Below are 17064 nucleotides of genomic sequence, written 5' to 3' on the forward strand. Positions count from 1 at the left end.
AATCCTTCTCCCACCCTCCGCCGCGTTCTCTAGTTATCTCCAGGATTGTACTATGCTTAGTTCTGAGCAGCGTTCACAGCTCATTAGCGCCGCTTTTGAAGGTCAATTTATACTTCAGCTTTGTTTTACCCATCCCCCCTGAGGGCTTCTGAAACTAAAGCTACGGTGCATCTATCTTGTCGATCCTAGCCCGTGAAAAGTCCTACAGTCCTTACTCCAAATTCCGCGTTGGTGCTTCCCTTCTAGCTGCAACAGGACAGATTATCAAGGGACAAATGTTGAGAATGCTAGCTATGGTAGGAGGTTGACTGATCCTGACCGCTGATTTCGATCTCATGCCGTGGACCCGTACATGCGCAGGTGGTACTATATGCGCTGAGAGAACTGCACTGGTGAAAGCTGTTGTGCGTACCATGGACATTCCTACTTCCTTTCATGGACTTGCTTTTTGATCATATGGTCCTAATCGCAGAGCGACGGTATCAAGGATTTTGTCGCTCTTGCCGTAATCACGTCTGTACTTCCTCCAATTTCGCATTGCGGACACGAGGCATTAAGCTTTTCGTATCTCCAGCGATGTCAATTCTGCTGTCTCGCCCTGTGGAATATGTCGACAATGTCTGTTTAATCCACTGCTACTTCGTGCCTGCTGATTCTACTTTACCATTCTCTCTCACCCCAGTTATCCGGGAGTTTTGCTCTTTAAAGATGCCGGTCCTTCTTGTACCTGGCGACTATAAAGAGAAGAGTCCAAACGGTCCGGAGGACGGAAGCGGGAAAGTTGTTGAGATTGAGTTCGAGAAATTATTGCCCTTGAGCTTTGGGCCAGGGGATTTGGAGCTCCCACGTGGTCCCCCAGAGTAGGATATTGTGTATGGGGCATGTATCACTTTGCAATGTTGTTTATGTAAACCTTAGTAACTTCCTCAACCCAATATCTATGGTATTTGAAACCGCGCCGTCCACCGTCAATGGTTTCCGGTGTAGATATTATCCCCAGATCCGCAGTTGATGCAGTTGATGCAGTTGATGCAGCTCTCCCACGAAAGATATATTGGGTGTGCAAAACTGGTTAGGAGGGCAAGACTTGGTGTCTGCTTTATAATCAGAGGAACTTCTCTACGCAGATGATGCCGTCCCTGTAGTGAATGAAACTCCCACTTCTCAGACATGGGGCCAGACATATCTCCACGCCTCCTTCACTATCGCCCAAGTAGAGGTCAAGTTCGCGGCAATCTACACTACCTTTCCCATGGATCCGTACCCGTAGAGTTGACGTGCCCCCTTCCAGTGGTTTGACACCAGTAGACACCAAGATATCTTCAGTACCACAAGTCAAAATTCCTTGCGGGAAAGCTCCGCCTTTATAAAATACGCTCGGAGCAGCGGGAGACGCTTCTCCAAGCTTGAACACGTCAAAAACCAAGAGCTCCCCTTGCGATGTACTCTTGACTTCCACCAGAGTTGCGGACCGGCAGGAAAGCGGTAGCCACTGTGTAGAGAATATAGGTGCGATGTCGAAGGGGCGCGACTCACGAGATGTATACGACGGAGGGAAAGCCATTAACGGCGAAGAGCGGTAACGCATCTCTAATGACGAGGTTAGGGAAGAATTACGTGGTTCTAACGGGAAGGCCGTAGGTTCTGTGTGCAACGGGTGAATGGGTGGTGGTTTGGACGTTGTGCCGAGCGCTGGAATAGGCACACTGTGTGCCAATCCGTCATAACATGAGAGGCTATAAAGACTCGAAGGACCGATTCCGAATCTTATCCTCTGCCAATTGAGAAACAATTAATCAGTACCTCTCGGAAGTTAAAGTTGGTGAAACAGAAACAAACATTGCCGCGTCCATCTACTGGGAATGTAATGACTGCCCACATATCACTTCTCCAATTCCAAATCAGTAATTGATGAGGGTCCTTGAGAAGACAAGCGAAGTCTCCCTCTAGCAATAAGTCTGATTGCATGTAAGCTCCGGCTATGGGCGGAAGCACTATTTCTCCGACGGATGTAAACACCGGAGGCTCGTCCTTGCTCGGCCACGACAGCTCAATGACGTTGAACACTCGCCTGAAGGGAGAAATGATAATCCGGTCAACTCGCTGAGTAAAAGGAGAGACGTAAAACACCACAAACTTACATGCAAGCAGAGTTCCAGTATAGGGACAAGAACCTAACCGTCTGTCCATTGTCGTCAGCTTGCGGCGGCCCAAAAGTAAAAACGTTCCATGGGTGACACTCATATGGCATAGCCAAGTGAGAAACTGGGTGAAGGGTAGGTGGGTCATAATAACTGGAACAATATTTGTTGGTCGAGTGAAGTTTTGTATGTGCGAGCCTCTCGTGGAGTTCTTGAGTTTCGTTTCGTTTCGTGTGTAAATCCCAGCATAAAATGTATAACCGACCCGCCTTGCTAGCTGTCCCTATCAACCAGCGAGCCCCCGGCACAACGAAGGGTGCGCGACCTGTGAGTGTAAGAGACATTGGAGGGGAGTTCCCAGCTGCCTGGATCTGAGCACCCAGTGTAAATCGTGTTCGTTGGAAGGGTGGATGTTCGAGACATATTCTCCTATTCTTGCCTTCATTCCGGAGTCGGGATGCATTCTTAGCAAAGTGGCAAATCCTCTGAGGGCGAGTACAAGCATCCTCCAGTTGTTTTGCGGACATAAAGTGGATGGGGAAGGTGTGGGGAGGGATGCATTCCCAGCGGATGATCTTCAGCAGAGCTCTCAGCCATACGAGACGGCTGGGACGCAACTCTCGCATATAGTGTCTGCATGTCTAAGTACAATAAGAGCGGTCAATGACGACAAATTGGTTGATGAACATGGAGAACCAGACGCCAACACTGTTGGCGATTCTGAATAGAGAAGCGTTGACAACTTACCGAACATAATCGAACGATGGCATAAGGGTCGAGCCAGCCGACGATCTCGAGAAGAACGTCTGAAGGAACATCGATGATTGAAAGGGGCATCTGGGCGGTGATATATTGTGGTTCAGCCGCGGTCAAGGCTGGTGAAGAGGATGGATGTTGGTTGGGGGGCGTCTAAAAGAGGGAAAGATGGATGTGTTCGGTGATCTGTTCTTCGAGTTTGTGCGAAACCCTTTTTAAAGCTCTGCGGAGGGAGTTAAAAGAGTAATAATGGAAGAAACAAAGGCCTCCGTAGATCCTCCGATCTTTTCCTAGTGCGTAATTCGAAGAAGACAAAGCACGAGTAGACTCGCACTGTCCAGGAGGAATTGCAAGCTCATGTCCAGCAGAAAGTGCAACGTTGCAGCCAAATGCACCCGAGCAATCATATCTCATCCTTCTGTGAATGGCAACCGCCTGCGGGAAATTTGCATAAACCCCCGCGGTCCACGGATTCCCACAGATAGCTGATTGAAACATATTGATCCCATGTTCCACAACCTCTAGGCATGTGCAGCGGAGAGTCATACAAGGTGCCGCTCTACTCCGAATACGAGTTCCAGGTTGTGGACGTGCTCCCCAGTCCATCTAACGTCCTCCGAACAAAATTCCCTCTTCTAAAACTCCGCGGAGATTGACTGGGGAAAGGTTCTGTTGGTGGCTGTGTGAACACCGTGGGATCGGAGTCAATTAATTATCAGGCATATAAATGACCACGCGTCAAGTTCAAGTCGCTGGACCCCTGGGAAACATCCCTGGATAAGCTTCAATCCATGAGCTGATGTATAACAGTGGGAGCAGCATGCCTTCAGGGGCATGATTTGTGGATTTTTTCTGTTCGCAAGGACCCATAATCATCTTCTTAACAACTGCGTCGATGACCTGAAACTACGTGCATCGCATTTTAGGCTCAAAAAGCCTTTATTGTTTACGTTCCAAGTGTCGTAACCCTTTGTCCTTGGGGTCCCAAATCTGACCCTTTGATAAACCGGTTAAGCCTGATCACCTGATATGTAGGAGCGCTGAAATTTGACCGAAATTATGCTTCTACCATCCGCGATGCGCCCCATTCATAGCACATGTTGGAATCTCAGATAATCGATCTAGCCGCGTGTTCTTATTCCCGAAGCATTGGCGATATAATGATATAAGAAGATATGCGCCCCCGTCTGGAATAACCGACACATGAGATCCTGCTGATGGTCATTGACAACGTGCATCAACACAAGTGGGAATGAGAAACAAAATCATATGAATGGATTTGCAAACTAGAACGGGAAAAAGGATGCTGAACAAATTCACTCCGAAATTGGTAGATGCATAGGATTGTGAACATGAGCGTTAACAAACGTAGGAAATGGAAGAAATCTCGGGCGGACAACTGCATGTGACAGGAAGTGGAAGTGATGGCATCCAGAGACATTCCAATCGTGGAATGGCTGGTCTTGTGCAAGTAAAACGTTCAACCACGGGTCTTCGGCGCTGCTGATCTGGTTACGCTGGGAGTTTATTGGGTGAGAACAATCGATGTCCACGGGCTTTTCTCGAATGAAAACGAAAAAGGACTGCGCCTTTCAGGCTGAAACGAGTAAAGAACGGTTCCACGGCCTCCCGGTCATACTTGTCCTTCTAATACCAGTAATCCTTCCCTTTTTCATCTTGGTTCCTCGGCACTCGATCACTCCCAGGGTCAGACTCGCGCCGCTCATAACACGCGTAAAGCCACCTAGCATCCAGCGCATATAATCCTTTGCATACAGCACACTACTTCGTCTGTACGGCGCAGACAAAACCGAGTTAGGTAAGGTAGGAAGCCGCTTGCGAGAGTGGCCCAGGTGGGCGCTTAAAGATGACGATGTTGTCCCGCGGCGATAGGGCTGTGGCCGGGATAACGCAGGCGAATTGGGGATGGAGTGGGAACGCAAACGTGGGGACAATGGGCGTGGGCGCGAATATGGCAAGGAGACGGTGTTTCTTCTACGCTTTGGTGCTTGAATGGGTATGATCGGGTGTAACGACGCACCCGTCTCCAATTGATCAACATCATCTGGCTCTGATGGTATAAGGAAGATCCCTTTGTCAGGGAAACTACCGATGGCCTGGAAAGCATCTACCAACATGTTTGACATTTGAAAAACAAAATGAAGGCCGGGGTCAACCACCTTGTCCGTGGTTGATCGACAGAGACAGGGTTACTTACCTCAGCGTCCATCCTACCCTCGATGTCGTACTTGGCCACGGGGTCCTGACGAATCCAGATGCGCATTCTTTCGAAGACTTCGAACAGCGATGGAACTTCGGGATCGTCAAGCACTCCACCTGGGTCTTTTGCCACCTTCCTCAGAGTATCGGCATCCATATCGATATGGTAGATAATGTCGTAGGACGGCGAAGCAGACATACGTGCCGCTGAAGCGGATGCTCGTGGGATGCGGTGATGTTGAAATCCGTATCGACCAGCGGAAAGATCTCTGAGCATCAGTACGCGGAGATCTGCACGCCAGGTGCAATCAAACAACTCTTTCCAAGGGGCACAGTCAGCGGGGGTGGATTGTAGGACCTCCGCGGAGGGAGACGGATAGTATCGAGTGGGAGTGTAGCCGTCGAAATTAAGGTCAAGTCCCTTTGTTGCAAAAGCGGTCATCATTACTGAAGATGGGAAATTGATCGAGCGGACGCCAGTGAGAAAAGATCCTGAAAGAGGTTGGAGGAAGAGGAGGGATTCGCAGCGTGTTGCTGTTTGGCGGGCCTAATGTGACGAAAGATATATGTTGGGGTACAATTGTGCACCCTGCCTCATACCTACTGAATAACTGATGTTACCACGGCTCAAGCCTTCCAGGGCTTTTGATGAGTCCCTGGTACGTCGGAGAAACCGTGGCGCCAGCAAGTGTACGCCATTAAGGCCTTTGCCCCTCCACTCTGAATGTCCTGAGACTGTCCTTCGTCCTAGTCCTTACAGCGGAGAACACGAGGGGATGCGGGGAGAGACCCTATTTACCAGCATGGAAAGTGCACTCAGTCTTGTGGCCTAACATCCGCAAGATGGAGCAATAGCGCAATACAGTGGAGCCCCCCCCAACGCGCCATTTCCCACTCGGGAACCTCGAACGTTCGACCCCATCTCGGGCGTAGCCGAAACGCAATAACCATAAACAGACCCAAGTGACGCTTTACATTGCCAACATAAAGCTCCTGCTGATCGATCTGTGACAACATTGAGACGTCCTGCAGCGCTCTAACGCTGGGTTGCGTGATGGATGCCTGGCGTACCATCATTCCGATGCTGATGCCACGGGGTCTATCCAATCGGTCGTCTTCAGCATACTTACGACGTTGGCGCTTGTGGACTTGCACACGACATGCGAGTTCTGGCGGTACAGGTCCCAGAGGACACATACCTTTCCCTACACATCCTCGGCCTACTCCTCACCAAATCTTCCACTTACCCCATGGTGCCACCGCCGCTGAGATAAAGTCTCGATGTGAGTTCACTGACTACTTTGGCAACTGCAGAGGAAACGTGCCTCATCCTAATGGCATGCCCTGCGGGAGTTCCGACTTCTTTCCTTCCCCATAATCCACCCGACGCTAATTTCCCTCATTGCTTTGTCGTGACTCGCTGGGGGTGGTTTCACGTTCTGATCTTGATCGATGTTGCGCGTCTTTTGGCTTATGAATGGGGATCATGGATCACAACTGCGGCTTTTTTCGGCACCAAGAAAAGACTACGAACTCATGAAACTCTATCATCCCGATTCCGCCCAATTCCGTACGAACCCTTTTGAGATCCTTACCCCAGAACTCAGGCAAGAACGTTTGAATGCCATTAGGGGCGCTTATGACGCGCTTCGTGGGGCTAAGCAGGCTAGATGGGGTGCTTCTCATAGAGGGCCTTCGATGGGTGAGCGTGCTGGAGCAGAAGGCAGGAGGTGGACAGGAAAGAAAAATGAATGGGGAGGTTTTGCCTACGAGCCCGAGGTGCGGCCTCATCCTGATGGATTGACTGAACCTTTCATTCTGTCCAAGAATGGCGTTATGATGAGCCTTGTAGCTGTTGTTGTGCGTATCGAAGTTCATGCCTTTCGGAGAAGGCTTTCTCATGCTTCGTATGTAGGTGTTGACAGTTTTATCCTTTCGAATCCTATATATATCCCCAGCCACCATTGCTGCGCGAAAGCACGACGAAGCTCGATCCAATCTTGAAGAGGCTCGTCGATTGGGGAGGGAACATGGGGAAGAAAGAAGACGTGAGCTGAGGAAGTGGATAGATGAAGGAGGGATGAAAGGTTTTGGTACCAAAATCGGACACGGCGGACCTCGGCCCCCGGCTGAAGACCATGACAAGATGACGGCGAAGTCCCACAACGGCTCATCAGAAGCAGAACGGTCATCGGCTTCTTCCCAGCCGTGAACTTCTGACACATACATTTATCACTAAAATTCTAACCTATATGATTCGCATGATGACCTGGATAATTCGCGCCTCCTCTATCTTAGAAAACCCTTTGTAACTGCTGCTTTAAATATATAAACACTGGGTAGAATGAGGCTTCGACAACTCCAAATTATTGTAGAGGGCGAGCGGAGTTGCCACCACCGGTGTCTGATTGAGGGGAAGGAGGCAAGGGTGGAATTCTACAAGCCTCGTGCGGGGTTTGGGTGCTAATAGGAAAGGGCTTGTAACCCTGACTGCCAGATTTCGGCTACAACAGTATTCCCACTGTCACTTTGAACTGTGAGAACCGCGGTCAGCAATGATTACTGCCAGAGCCGTCCCAAAACTTCATTCCTGGACTGGGGGTCTGCGCTTTAATCTTGGACGTATATTGCTCATTGTAAGGACATTCACGATCGATCGGTCTTAAACCGAGGATCATGGACACAGAATATTTATGGATTGGACGATGGCTTGATCTGAGGTGTCGTCGAGAAGCGCCATTTCAGAGGCAACTGATTGGAAATATGGGAAGGACCATTGCTTTGCAATTGTCAGGAGTGACACAGAATTGAAATATCCCGGCTCCCTGGGCCAGAACGATAGTCGCACATGAAGTCGATCACGATGGGAATACTACCTACATCCTTGTATCACCGGCGAGTTAAGGAGATCCATATGCCTACCGAAGTAGCACGGCCTATTCTCTAGCTGGTTACTTTTTGGTTCACATGAACCAGCAGGCGTGAAGATATCGTCTCCTGAGCATGGCCGACCAGGTGACAGAAATTGCATCCATTAAAAGAAGCTGGGCGAACAGCGAGAGTAGTCATGCCCGGGATACCAGAACTGATGTGCAACACCGGCAGGTCACTATAATATTAAGGGGAAACGTTGTCGACGCGGGCAATGCGAGAAACTTGTCGTACAATGCTCGAGGCCCACCCGAATCAGCAGCAACGCGGGCGCGGGGTGTGGCGGACAGCGCACGTCACGGCCCGAGTGAGGAAGTTGCAAATTGCGGAGCCATCCCTCATGCTCATGGGTTGTCGGTGTTGGAGTTACAACGACGCGTGACTCACTAACCAAACTCACATGATCTTACTTTTGTTTCCGTTGTATTGATACCGTGACTGCATTGTATATAGTAATTGTTTGTCTACTTTCTTTTCTCTCAGTTCTTCATTAACGGAGACTGAGGTTAGTATCATTGCTTTTAGTTGTTGTTACATTACTTACTCTGTACTCTTCTGTATATAGCTCCGCTTTAGGTTAGTACTAAACGTAGTAATTCAGTTCTTCATTAACGGAGACTGAGCTCCCGCTTTAGCCCTCCTATTAGTCGGACAACGTGGCAGGCACTGCTGGCCTTCTCAGGAACTCCGAGGATCATTGGACTCTGGAAACCCGCGACCAAGCGCACATTTCACATATGAGCTAGCGTGATGGATCAGGAAACAGTCGCGAGCTGCAAAAAGAATCGGCGCGCCTGATTTGGATGAACGACCCAAGTGAATCTGATGACCTAAACATGGCAGCAAATCAGAGGCAGATCATCGCTGTTTTAGCGCCTGTAAGCTTATAGCGTTCATTATTATGTAACCCGTCAACACGCTGTCGAGATGCATGCTCCCGATATATTCAATGCAATTAGATGCGCCGATTTTCCTTTTTGCAACTTGCTGTTTGGTTGCATTGGAAGCAGGGGGGGTTCCTTAGGAATTGGTCAAACCGGTGAATTTCCGTTCCAACAAAGGCGTGTTACATTTTGAGCTGGTTCCGGATCGAACTCCAAACCTGGCTGTCATGACCATGCGCTGATTTGGCGCCTCATCATTGGTACTACCGGTGAGGATACCGACGATTCGGCTATTGGCATCAGTGATGACAGATCCGGAATCCCCGGGGGGTGGAGAAAGCACCGTCCTTGTGGCTGTACGGATGGATGGCTATCTCCATGGACGTCGAGCGAATTGCCGCAGTCGTTGTATTCCCGGACGAAGGACTCGATGCCGGTCGCACGACCGATGGTAACATCGGTGGCGTTTCCGTTCTTGACGACGATGAGACACTCTTCGCCGTTCACGTCGCGCATGGTTGGGTGGCGTAGCTCGTTTTCTTTGACGATGCCTCGAAGCTCAAGCTGCAGGAGGGCGTCGAGTGGCCGGCACTCAAAAATGTAAGCATCTCTTGCTCAGGGTGAGATTCAGCGACGATATGTTGTGTTTCCGAGCACACCGGTTCCATCGAGTTCATTGTCCGTCTCATCGTGCTCCAACGATGCAGGGGTCAAGGTCTATTTCTCTGTTAAGGGGGACTGTGTACTGAGACAAGAAGAGTGGGAGGTTGCGGTCACTAAACTATTCTCAAAAGTTTCATCCGAGTCGGAATCGCTCCCGAGTGTAGGTTCAAAACAATGAAAACTTGAGGTGGTGTCTAATTGTGAATTCTGAGGCCGACTTGAAGCCATGTCACGTAAGTCTCAGGTGTAATTTCACTGTGCCTATGTCGCACAAGTCTGCGACAATAATGAGATGTACTCGAACAAGGCGATGGACAAGTACACTCTCACCCCAGGCTTTATTTTCACTCTGTTATGGCGATCGAGCGACGCTCTGTGGCGAGCCCGTCGTGCAAAGAGGCCGCGCCGGCAAAAGGAACCAAGAATAAGGCTTCACTACTTGTCACCCCTGTCATCACCCGGCCTAATATAATATAATCTCCGTAGCCACTCGCGCGGTAGACGTTATACAAGAGACCCACCTAATCAGGGTCCATAGGTTGCCCAAGGTGGCCTCTGCCCGAAGACCTGGTTCTGCACTAGGACCTCTTTCCATGGTTCAGTTGCCTGCTGGTATAATATATTCTTTCGTGAGCTTGACCCGCGAAGTCGAACGTCCGGCCTATGTCTCGCTATGTACATGTCTACATACATCTACGCCGTTTTGTTCCTTGGCTCAGAATCTCATGTTGTTCTACAGCACCCGAGGATGGCTACGGAGCACGACCGGGCTTTCGCGATGAAGGGCGCGCTTGGAGCCGGTCGACTTTTTGATGATTGAGCCTCCTCTTTATCGATATGCTAGATGGCCGTTGGAGCCTCGATGTTACCATCCGTTTCGCACTTGGAAACATTTTTGTAACAATCTCCAGCTTGTCGAGCGCTGAGGTATGGATTTGAATCATGTACTGATACGTCAGCTGTGGGCAGTTTCGGACAGAACATTCATAGAAGCGCGATTCGACTCAACTCATCGGAAGCTGATCCTCCCTTGAGCATTCATCTCTTTTGCTTCCGATATTTTCTGCAGTAACTTGGGACTGGGTGGCTTGATGGTGGCTGTTGCACTGCTCACACGCAGTTATGTTATGTTCCGATGACTATAGCCATTGCGACAACCATACGGTGTATCGTTCACTTAAGGACTCATCGGATCGGATCACTAGTGCCAGACTTGCAGTGCTCCTACCAGCTCTGGGAAACTAGGCTTGGACTGGTGAAGGCACCACGATTAACGAGCTAATTTCTGGCGATCTCGGTTTCACTGGCATGATAGATTAAGTAGAGGTCAGGTGTCATTTGCCGGGTTCGCTTTGAAGATGGGTATGTCAAGCCCCAGAGCTGTTCTCTTGTTTGCATCCTATCAATATCCATGACAGCTCTACGGCGCACTTAGCTGACACCGAACTCACGAGAAGCAGGAGGTAGGTCTATCTCCGAACGGCCCTAGACAGTGATGGACATAAATGAAGTCATCGTTCCGAATTCCGATGGTCGTCAATTTGTGCCTCGCAGGGTCCATAGATGATCATCTTGGCAAACGAGGGGATAGCAACGTGGGAGCTTCATGACCAAACGTTGCGCTATTTCTGCCACTTCGTACTTATGTAGTCGGAAACAGTTACGGGTTTAACGACCTTGAACGGTACTGGCCAGGCGACAAGTGTATATCTGCGACATGATCGCGCCCGTATGATCGAGATAAAGAGAAGAACCACGCGCGTCGCTAGCTTCTCAACGTCGGCACGTCCATGGAGAGGACAGAAGGAGTATCTGCTGAATTGGTTGATTACGTCATCGGGAACCTCACTCAACGGCGTCAACTCCGTTACTCGGAAGGGGGAACGCTGACAGAGTTGCGCGCTGCTTATCTCAATTGGTGCACATCCCTGGTAGCTTTGCACGGGCGTGGTACACCTATCTTTACAGCTATTTATATCGAAATGATCATTGCGCAATATATTGTCCATTGACAATAAAGATGGAACCGGCGTTAATAGCTCGCCGCACTTGACACACGCATTCTGCCTTCAGATAACAAACAGGCGGGAGAGGAGGAACCGTAATAATCTTGTGTTTGCATCCCTAGATCTGGGTTGCTTCAATTGTGCGTGTTTTTCGCCATTCGACGCGTGAGGGCAACGTTCGTTACGCCGCAACCTATAGTTCTATATTTACTCAGTCATGCGGTGATCCTGTAATTGGGGGCGGGTAGTCCGTCAATGAACGATGAAATCTCTCTTCAGTTGAGCGAATTGCGAAAATTTGCAATGATATCCTACTACAAAACACGCCCTGTTACTGGCCAGTGCATCTCCTTCTTGACCCCCTCTATCTACCCAACATCGCATCCTCCAGCCCGGCCGCCTCGGTCATCGAATAAGGAGTCGAAATTCGAGGATGGCGACGGGACTCATGACGAAAGACGAGACACAATTCGAACGCCGTCCCGTTAAGCTGACGGGCTCTGCACTTGCGATAATGGCCTTCCAGACGCTCGGTGTGATCTACTCAGACATTGGGACATCGCCATTGTAGGCCTATCTCATTTTATCTATGCTTTTGCTCAGCCAACCTAACCATCGGCTTGGTCACAGGTACGTGCTCAACGGCATCTGGCCAAGCTCTGGGCCCGTTCCGTCCACCGAAGACGTTATTGGGGGGGTATCTGCTATCGTTTGGTCGATGACATTGTTGCCGCTCATCAAATATGTGAGTTTCCTGACTTTCTGCTATCATGCCAACGAACCAATGGTCCGGCCTTTAGTCCTTTATCGCTCTTCATTTTGGCACCGGTGAAGGTAGACTATGGTTTTATTAATCTCCGTACAGCAGTTTGTCTAATAGGTCACTTGTGTCTAGGCGAAGGAGGTACTTTCGCGCTGCTCCAAGGCCTTTATCCCCGTTCCCCTTTCGTCGAGTTTGACCGTACCCTCACGAGCGATTCTGCCGTCAGAGCGCGAAGTGACGTGGAAAATCGAAGGGGACTCGAGTTCTTGAAGCAGGGAAAATGGCCTCTCTACTTCTGGAGCTTGTTTGGCACTGCTTTGACGCTTGGTGACGGCGTGCTCACTCCCGGTGAGTAGGCGCCTATCGCCGTCTTTTCTTTCATCTTTTGTTTTGTACTTGGTATCTAGGCTCATCCACGTTTCCCAGCTGTTTCGGTCACCTCTGCTGTTGGCGGTCTCGCCGTCGCGAAGCCAAGCGTGATAAATCACATTATCTCAATTTCCATTGTGAGATAGTGGTGCCCTTATTTATAAAGTTCAGGTTCACAGTAACACCATTTCAAGGCCATACTCGTCGTTCTCTTTCTTGTTCAACGCTTCGGTACCAACAAGATTACCCTCGCTTTCGCTCCTGTCACGTTCATCTGGTTGGCCCTGATTGGAGTATCTGGGATTTACAACATAACTGCCCACCCAGGTATATTTAGGGCTTTGGATCCCTCCAGAGCCGTGATGTGTGAGTATTACTTACTCATCGGGATGCGAGGTCCGCCGAACGAGGAGTGTTGGTACTCATTCTTATCATCACTAGGGTTCGTGAGGACGAAAAAATACGACAACCTTGCTGGGGTGCTCTTGGCTATTACTGGGTGCGAGGCGTTGTTCGCTAAGTACGCCGTATTGTTGTCGTGTCCCGTAGGAAAATAAGCTTATTCCCTCTTTCTTCATCTGGCAGCCTCGGTCAATTTAACGCCCTCTCCATTCGCTTGTCATTTACTCTCTTTGTTTTCCCTTGCCTCATCCTTGCGTATCTCGGGCAGGGAGCAAGAGTTATTGCTGATGGAGAAGCCGTCATGTCCAACATCTTCTACACTACAATTCCCGGGAGACATAATGGACCTCTCTACTGGATCATTTGGTTATTCGCTCTCTTGGCCACTGTATGTCACTTGTGTTCAGGGGCTTCGAATTGATATCTTATCTGTGGTGTGGGTAGATAATAGCCAGCCAAGCGATGATCACAGCCGTGTCCAGCTTGGTGAGTTACTTAACTCCTCTTCTTCTCGACCCTCACTAAGCGAACTTGGCAAAGACTCAACAACTGATCAATTGCAAGAGTTTCCCACCGTACTACACATTCACGATCTGAGCATGTGGATAATGCTGATTGATTTTTCCACCGTAGCCTCCGCCTGGTTTACACTAGTTCCTTGGTGCAAGGACAAGTTTATGTTCCTGCAGCAAACTACACTCTAGTGAGTTAGACGTGACCTATATTGGCGTTGATCTGGCTCATGGTCACTGTTTCTGTATCAGGGACTCGCCACTGTCATTGTTGTCGCTGCATTTAAAAACCTTACAAACATGACAAATGCTTACGGGTCTGTCCCTGATTCTATCCCCAGACCTGTCTGTGAAAACTGAAATATCCACTCTAGTTTTGCGGTGTCGACTGTGATGATCGTTACAAGCACCTTCATTTCCTTCCACATTTATATCAAGAAGGGACTACCCATTTTTGTCGCCATTGGGTTTTTCCTAGTCTTTGGATTCTTTGACGGTTTGTTCTTTGGCGCCTCGTTAAGGAAAGTTCCGTTGGGTGCATGGGTGCCCCTATCGATTGGATGCGCATTGTGAGTCTTCTTGGATTTGTGATAATTATTGCGGGCGCGAACTTGTGGCATGCAGATGCGCTCTGATGCTATTCTGGACTTGGGCAAAAGTGAGTGCACCATCCGAGTTCGAGCCCACTTAACCGACATGGCTGGTTTAGGGCCTCGAAGACGTTTTCGATGGGGAGAACCGTAGGAACCCTCGTCACTTCATCATCAATCGCGATTCAGCGCACATCGACGAGAAAGGACTGGTGGCCTCCACAGAGTTTGAAAGGCCCGGTGCGTTCAGTCCTGAGAGTCATGATCCACGCGGAATTACGCACAATGGTGAGGCTGATTCCCCGGTGAGACAAAGGAACCGTGTGGTGCTACCTGGGGAGGATACTATCGATGCCGAAGCGGAAGCAGTCGACGAGAAGTCCCAGGAGCTGGTATTCTACGACGATGTTAAGAATAAAGTTACCACATTGTCTAGGATCCCTACATGCGCTATCTTCTACAAGTTGGCCCCTGGTCCTGGTGTCCCTCATTCTTTCTACGGTAAGGTGGTTGTGATGGTCGTCGGGTTTGGGTGCTGACCTATAATTTCTAGGCTACATCAGGCAAATGCCTGCTCTGCCTCGCGTTGTCGTGAGCAATATCTGAGGCCTTGGACCTTTGATGGACCCATCTGATATCTATGTCATTAAGATTTTCCTGTCGTTCCATGTCGTCCCAGTCCCCTATGTTGCAGCCGATGATGCCTACGCCGTGACCAAAGTGCGTTCGATTCAAGGTCCGTGACGCCACATCACAGGCGATTTCCCTTGCTAAATACAGTACCCTAATAGGCTTCTACGGCGTTACGTATTGTCTCGGTTTCCGCGATGACTTCAATCCATCCACGGACCATATCTTCCGTGCAGTACATGGGATCGAGTCTCGCGTCAATCCCTCGCAGGCTCGTCAAATTCTCGACGAAATTAAGGAGGCAGCCGATCAAACTGTTCACATGTATGTTTATCTTCCCTGATCAACTTGGGCGCGGGCTCAAGTATACCGCATAGAATCCCACATTATTATGTTATCAGCAAGCAACTTCGCTTTTCGCCCGAATGGGCAGCCAATGCAATTTCATGGATCAGGCGACTTCTCATCGAGTCAATTTACCGTCGCCTGGGTGAGTGAAGTGGTAACTTGTTGCTGACATCTCTGAGCAGACTCCATTTGACAGCCACGATGTTCCCTGAAACTGCCAATTGGGGCCTCCAACAAGAAGAGTAAGTTTGATGTCTGTCCGGTGTCTTGATGAAGTCTCACCTCGCTGTTAGTACCCTTTATGTGGGCGTAAACGCTCTTATTTAGGTAACACTGATGTGTGGAATGAAGGGCAAGCCCCCCTGATGATGGCGCTGTTGTTATCATAGCCGTGCTACTACTTTAGGATATAGTCGTGTTTCGGTCATTGTATGCGTCTCACATTACTGTGATAGGTTCTTAGCTTTTAGGTATTGTCCTTCTGAAAGTGATACTGGCGACTGTCCCCCGTTTGGTGTGAACTACGGCGCCCGGCTCTGTTTCGAGATTCACGAGTTCGGACTACGCAATCTCAACGGCTTCGGGTCTCTTACATTCGTGAAAAGGATTTGAGCAGGGCTGACACGCATAAATACTGAATACATTTGCGAATATGATTTGGTTACATACACACACGTTCGTTCCAGACGAACTGAAGCCATGCATTGTTCCAGAGCGCTTCGGCTCGAGAAACTCCTTTCTCGACGTCCTTTGTCGGATTCACTTCTATGTGCTTCTTTCTTCTCAACCGCGCCGTCAACGTGTGCAAGAAGCGACGAATGCCCCGTTTATAATTCTTCCTCGCTTCGGTGCTAGCCCAAACCCGTCCTCTAGAAGATCTTGGAAGAGAATTCCCATTTCTCGGCAGCTTCGGGGGAGTCCTTGCTGGAAATCCGAAGGCAAAGTTGCATTCGGCTGACAGGAAGCGGGAAGGGTGGTAATAAGAGTTTCGCAATTGGTATGTGGGCTGGATGGTGGAGACGGGACAAGCTGGGCAACGCTCGAATAATTGGGTGTGCCTGGGAGGGCAGGACTCGGGGTCATAGCAGATTCGTGATCATGGAAGGAGTGGGAACAAGAATCCATGTTCGATACTGAGATCTGATTTGATGGTACCTCAGGGAACACAATGGGATGGTGCGTTGTGTAACATCTGACAGAAAGGGGGGACTTCAAGGCCCATATTTAGCGACCATATATGCCCATTGTTTGTGCATGACTCACTGGTGAAGACTCTTCCATAATCGTGGGGTCAAATATCCAGGCGCAGTCAGATGCAACGTAGAGTTCGCCGTCATATCCCCCTGTACACTCATGGATTTGGAGGTTGAAGACGATTACGCATCGACGTTCGGTCCAAGAGTGAATCCTTGGCCCAAACCGCCCCATCTTTATATCCATCTCGACGAAGAAATCCAAATTTTCCTCATACTCCTGATATATGGAACTTAAAAGCTCTTCTGGAGGTCTCAATCCGTACGGATTGATCTCCAATGAGAGTGAAGTCGTCCATGGAAGCGCGGGAGAGGCTTCGAAGAAGGATTGATACAAAGTGGAGGAGATGGAATTCCCCATGGGTTTGTCGTCTTGCAACCAAATATGCATTCGCAAGTGGGCGTCGCACTCAGAAAATAGTATACATATATGCACAGGTGCCTGTCTCACTTTGAATCGCTCAGTATTCTATGAGACCCTGAAAAGCCAATTTTGTATGTATCAAATGAGAAATTCTGCGCAGAGTAGCATGCCGCTGATTGGTTTATCACGCCCCAGAACGCAGTCAGGATGTTGGAAGAGCATAAACATTGCA

At 49.5% G+C, this 17064-nt stretch overlaps 10 protein-coding genes across 10 annotated transcripts; 5 read left to right on the plus strand and 5 right to left on the minus strand.

Moving 5' to 3' along the window:
* Nucleotides 1-52: 52 nt before the first annotated feature.
* Nucleotides 53-960, plus strand: EI90DRAFT_3281088 (cytidine deaminase; the record flags this gene model as incomplete). Its single annotated transcript, XM_039066801.1, has 6 exons — nucleotides 53-101; nucleotides 190-303; nucleotides 361-404; nucleotides 473-513; nucleotides 575-618; nucleotides 683-960. The coding sequence occupies 6 exons, from the start codon at nucleotides 53-55 to the stop codon at nucleotides 862-864; spliced, it is 474 nt and encodes a 157-aa protein (XP_038914780.1). The 3' UTR covers nucleotides 865-960.
* On the minus strand, nucleotides 664-2907 carry EI90DRAFT_3062381 (uncharacterized protein). Its single transcript, XM_039060628.1, is given in 5 exon segments — nucleotides 664-1016; nucleotides 1035-1774; nucleotides 1840-2071; nucleotides 2142-2782; nucleotides 2889-2907. The coding sequence occupies 3 exon segments, from the start codon at nucleotides 2765-2767 to the stop codon at nucleotides 1106-1108; spliced, it is 1527 nt and encodes a 508-aa protein (XP_038914781.1). The 5' UTR covers nucleotides 2768-2782; nucleotides 2889-2907; the 3' UTR covers nucleotides 664-1016; nucleotides 1035-1105.
* Nucleotides 2889-3548, minus strand: EI90DRAFT_3062382 (uncharacterized protein). The gene has a single exon (XM_039060629.1). It carries the CDS (start codon nucleotides 3501-3503, stop codon nucleotides 3051-3053), a length of 453 nt encoding a protein of 150 aa, XP_038914782.1. The 5' UTR covers nucleotides 3504-3548; the 3' UTR covers nucleotides 2889-3050.
* Nucleotides 3549-4131: 583 nt separating this feature from the next.
* EI90DRAFT_1384766 (uncharacterized protein) lies at nucleotides 4132-6100 on the minus strand. Its single transcript, XM_039051738.1, has 5 exons — nucleotides 5917-6100; nucleotides 5722-5846; nucleotides 5116-5664; nucleotides 4800-5014; nucleotides 4132-4523 (listed from the first exon to the last, which is right to left on the minus strand). The coding sequence occupies exons 1-5, from the start codon at nucleotides 5951-5953 to the stop codon at nucleotides 4490-4492; spliced, it is 960 nt and encodes a 319-aa protein (XP_038914783.1). The 5' UTR covers nucleotides 5954-6100; the 3' UTR covers nucleotides 4132-4489.
* Nucleotides 6028-6581, plus strand: EI90DRAFT_3062388 (uncharacterized protein). Its single transcript, XM_039060630.1, has one exon. It carries the CDS (start codon nucleotides 6172-6174, stop codon nucleotides 6493-6495), a length of 324 nt encoding a protein of 107 aa, XP_038914784.1. The 5' UTR covers nucleotides 6028-6171; the 3' UTR covers nucleotides 6496-6581.
* Nucleotides 6582-6653: 72 nt separating this feature from the next.
* On the plus strand, nucleotides 6654-7329 carry EI90DRAFT_3125155 (uncharacterized protein; the record flags this gene model as incomplete). The annotated part of the gene is made up of 2 exons (XM_039063798.1): nucleotides 6654-6977; nucleotides 7033-7329. The coding sequence occupies 2 exons, from the start codon at nucleotides 6654-6656 to the stop codon at nucleotides 7327-7329; spliced, it is 621 nt and encodes a 206-aa protein (XP_038914785.1).
* A 397-nt stretch (nucleotides 7330-7726) lies between these two features.
* Nucleotides 7727-8390, plus strand: EI90DRAFT_3062395 (uncharacterized protein). The gene is made up of 2 exons (XM_039060631.1): nucleotides 7727-8226; nucleotides 8283-8390. The coding sequence occupies exons 1-2, from the start codon at nucleotides 8121-8123 to the stop codon at nucleotides 8357-8359; spliced, it is 183 nt and encodes a 60-aa protein (XP_038914786.1). The 5' UTR covers nucleotides 7727-8120; the 3' UTR covers nucleotides 8360-8390.
* Nucleotides 8391-9068: 678 nt separating this feature from the next.
* On the minus strand, nucleotides 9069-9448 carry EI90DRAFT_3017168 (uncharacterized protein; the record flags this gene model as incomplete). Its single annotated transcript, XM_039057075.1, has 2 exons — nucleotides 9069-9222; nucleotides 9276-9448. The coding sequence occupies 2 exons, from the start codon at nucleotides 9446-9448 to the stop codon at nucleotides 9069-9071; spliced, it is 327 nt and encodes a 108-aa protein (XP_038914787.1).
* Nucleotides 9449-12034: 2586 nt separating this feature from the next.
* EI90DRAFT_3125156 (potassium transporter) lies at nucleotides 12035-15542 on the plus strand (the record flags this gene model as incomplete). The annotated part of the gene is made up of 21 exons (XM_039063799.1): nucleotides 12035-12168; nucleotides 12232-12346; nucleotides 12402-12435; nucleotides 12497-12712; nucleotides 12791-12870; nucleotides 12928-13099; nucleotides 13175-13253; nucleotides 13319-13523; nucleotides 13580-13621; nucleotides 13676-13710; nucleotides 13769-13838; nucleotides 13900-13964; nucleotides 14022-14216; nucleotides 14272-14305; nucleotides 14357-14738; nucleotides 14791-14828; nucleotides 14889-14973; nucleotides 15029-15191; nucleotides 15245-15357; nucleotides 15412-15457; nucleotides 15509-15542. The coding sequence occupies 21 exons, from the start codon at nucleotides 12035-12037 to the stop codon at nucleotides 15540-15542; spliced, it is 2337 nt and encodes a 778-aa protein (XP_038914788.1).
* Nucleotides 15543-15986: 444 nt separating this feature from the next.
* On the minus strand, nucleotides 15987-17014 carry EI90DRAFT_3290111 (uncharacterized protein). Its single transcript, XM_039067203.1, has 3 exons — nucleotides 16920-17014; nucleotides 16479-16840; nucleotides 15987-16424 (listed from the first exon to the last, which is right to left on the minus strand). Exons 2-3 carry the CDS (start codon nucleotides 16827-16829, stop codon nucleotides 16011-16013), a joined length of 765 nt encoding a protein of 254 aa, XP_038914789.1. The 5' UTR covers nucleotides 16830-16840; nucleotides 16920-17014; the 3' UTR covers nucleotides 15987-16010.
* Between the last annotated feature and the right edge of the window lie 50 nt (nucleotides 17015-17064).

Source organism: Cantharellus anzutake, assembly GCF_015039405.1.
Source record: "Cantharellus anzutake strain C23 chromosome Unknown EI90scaffold_31, whole genome shotgun sequence".
NCBI lineage: Eukaryota > Fungi > Basidiomycota > Agaricomycetes > Cantharellales > Hydnaceae > Cantharellus > Cantharellus anzutake.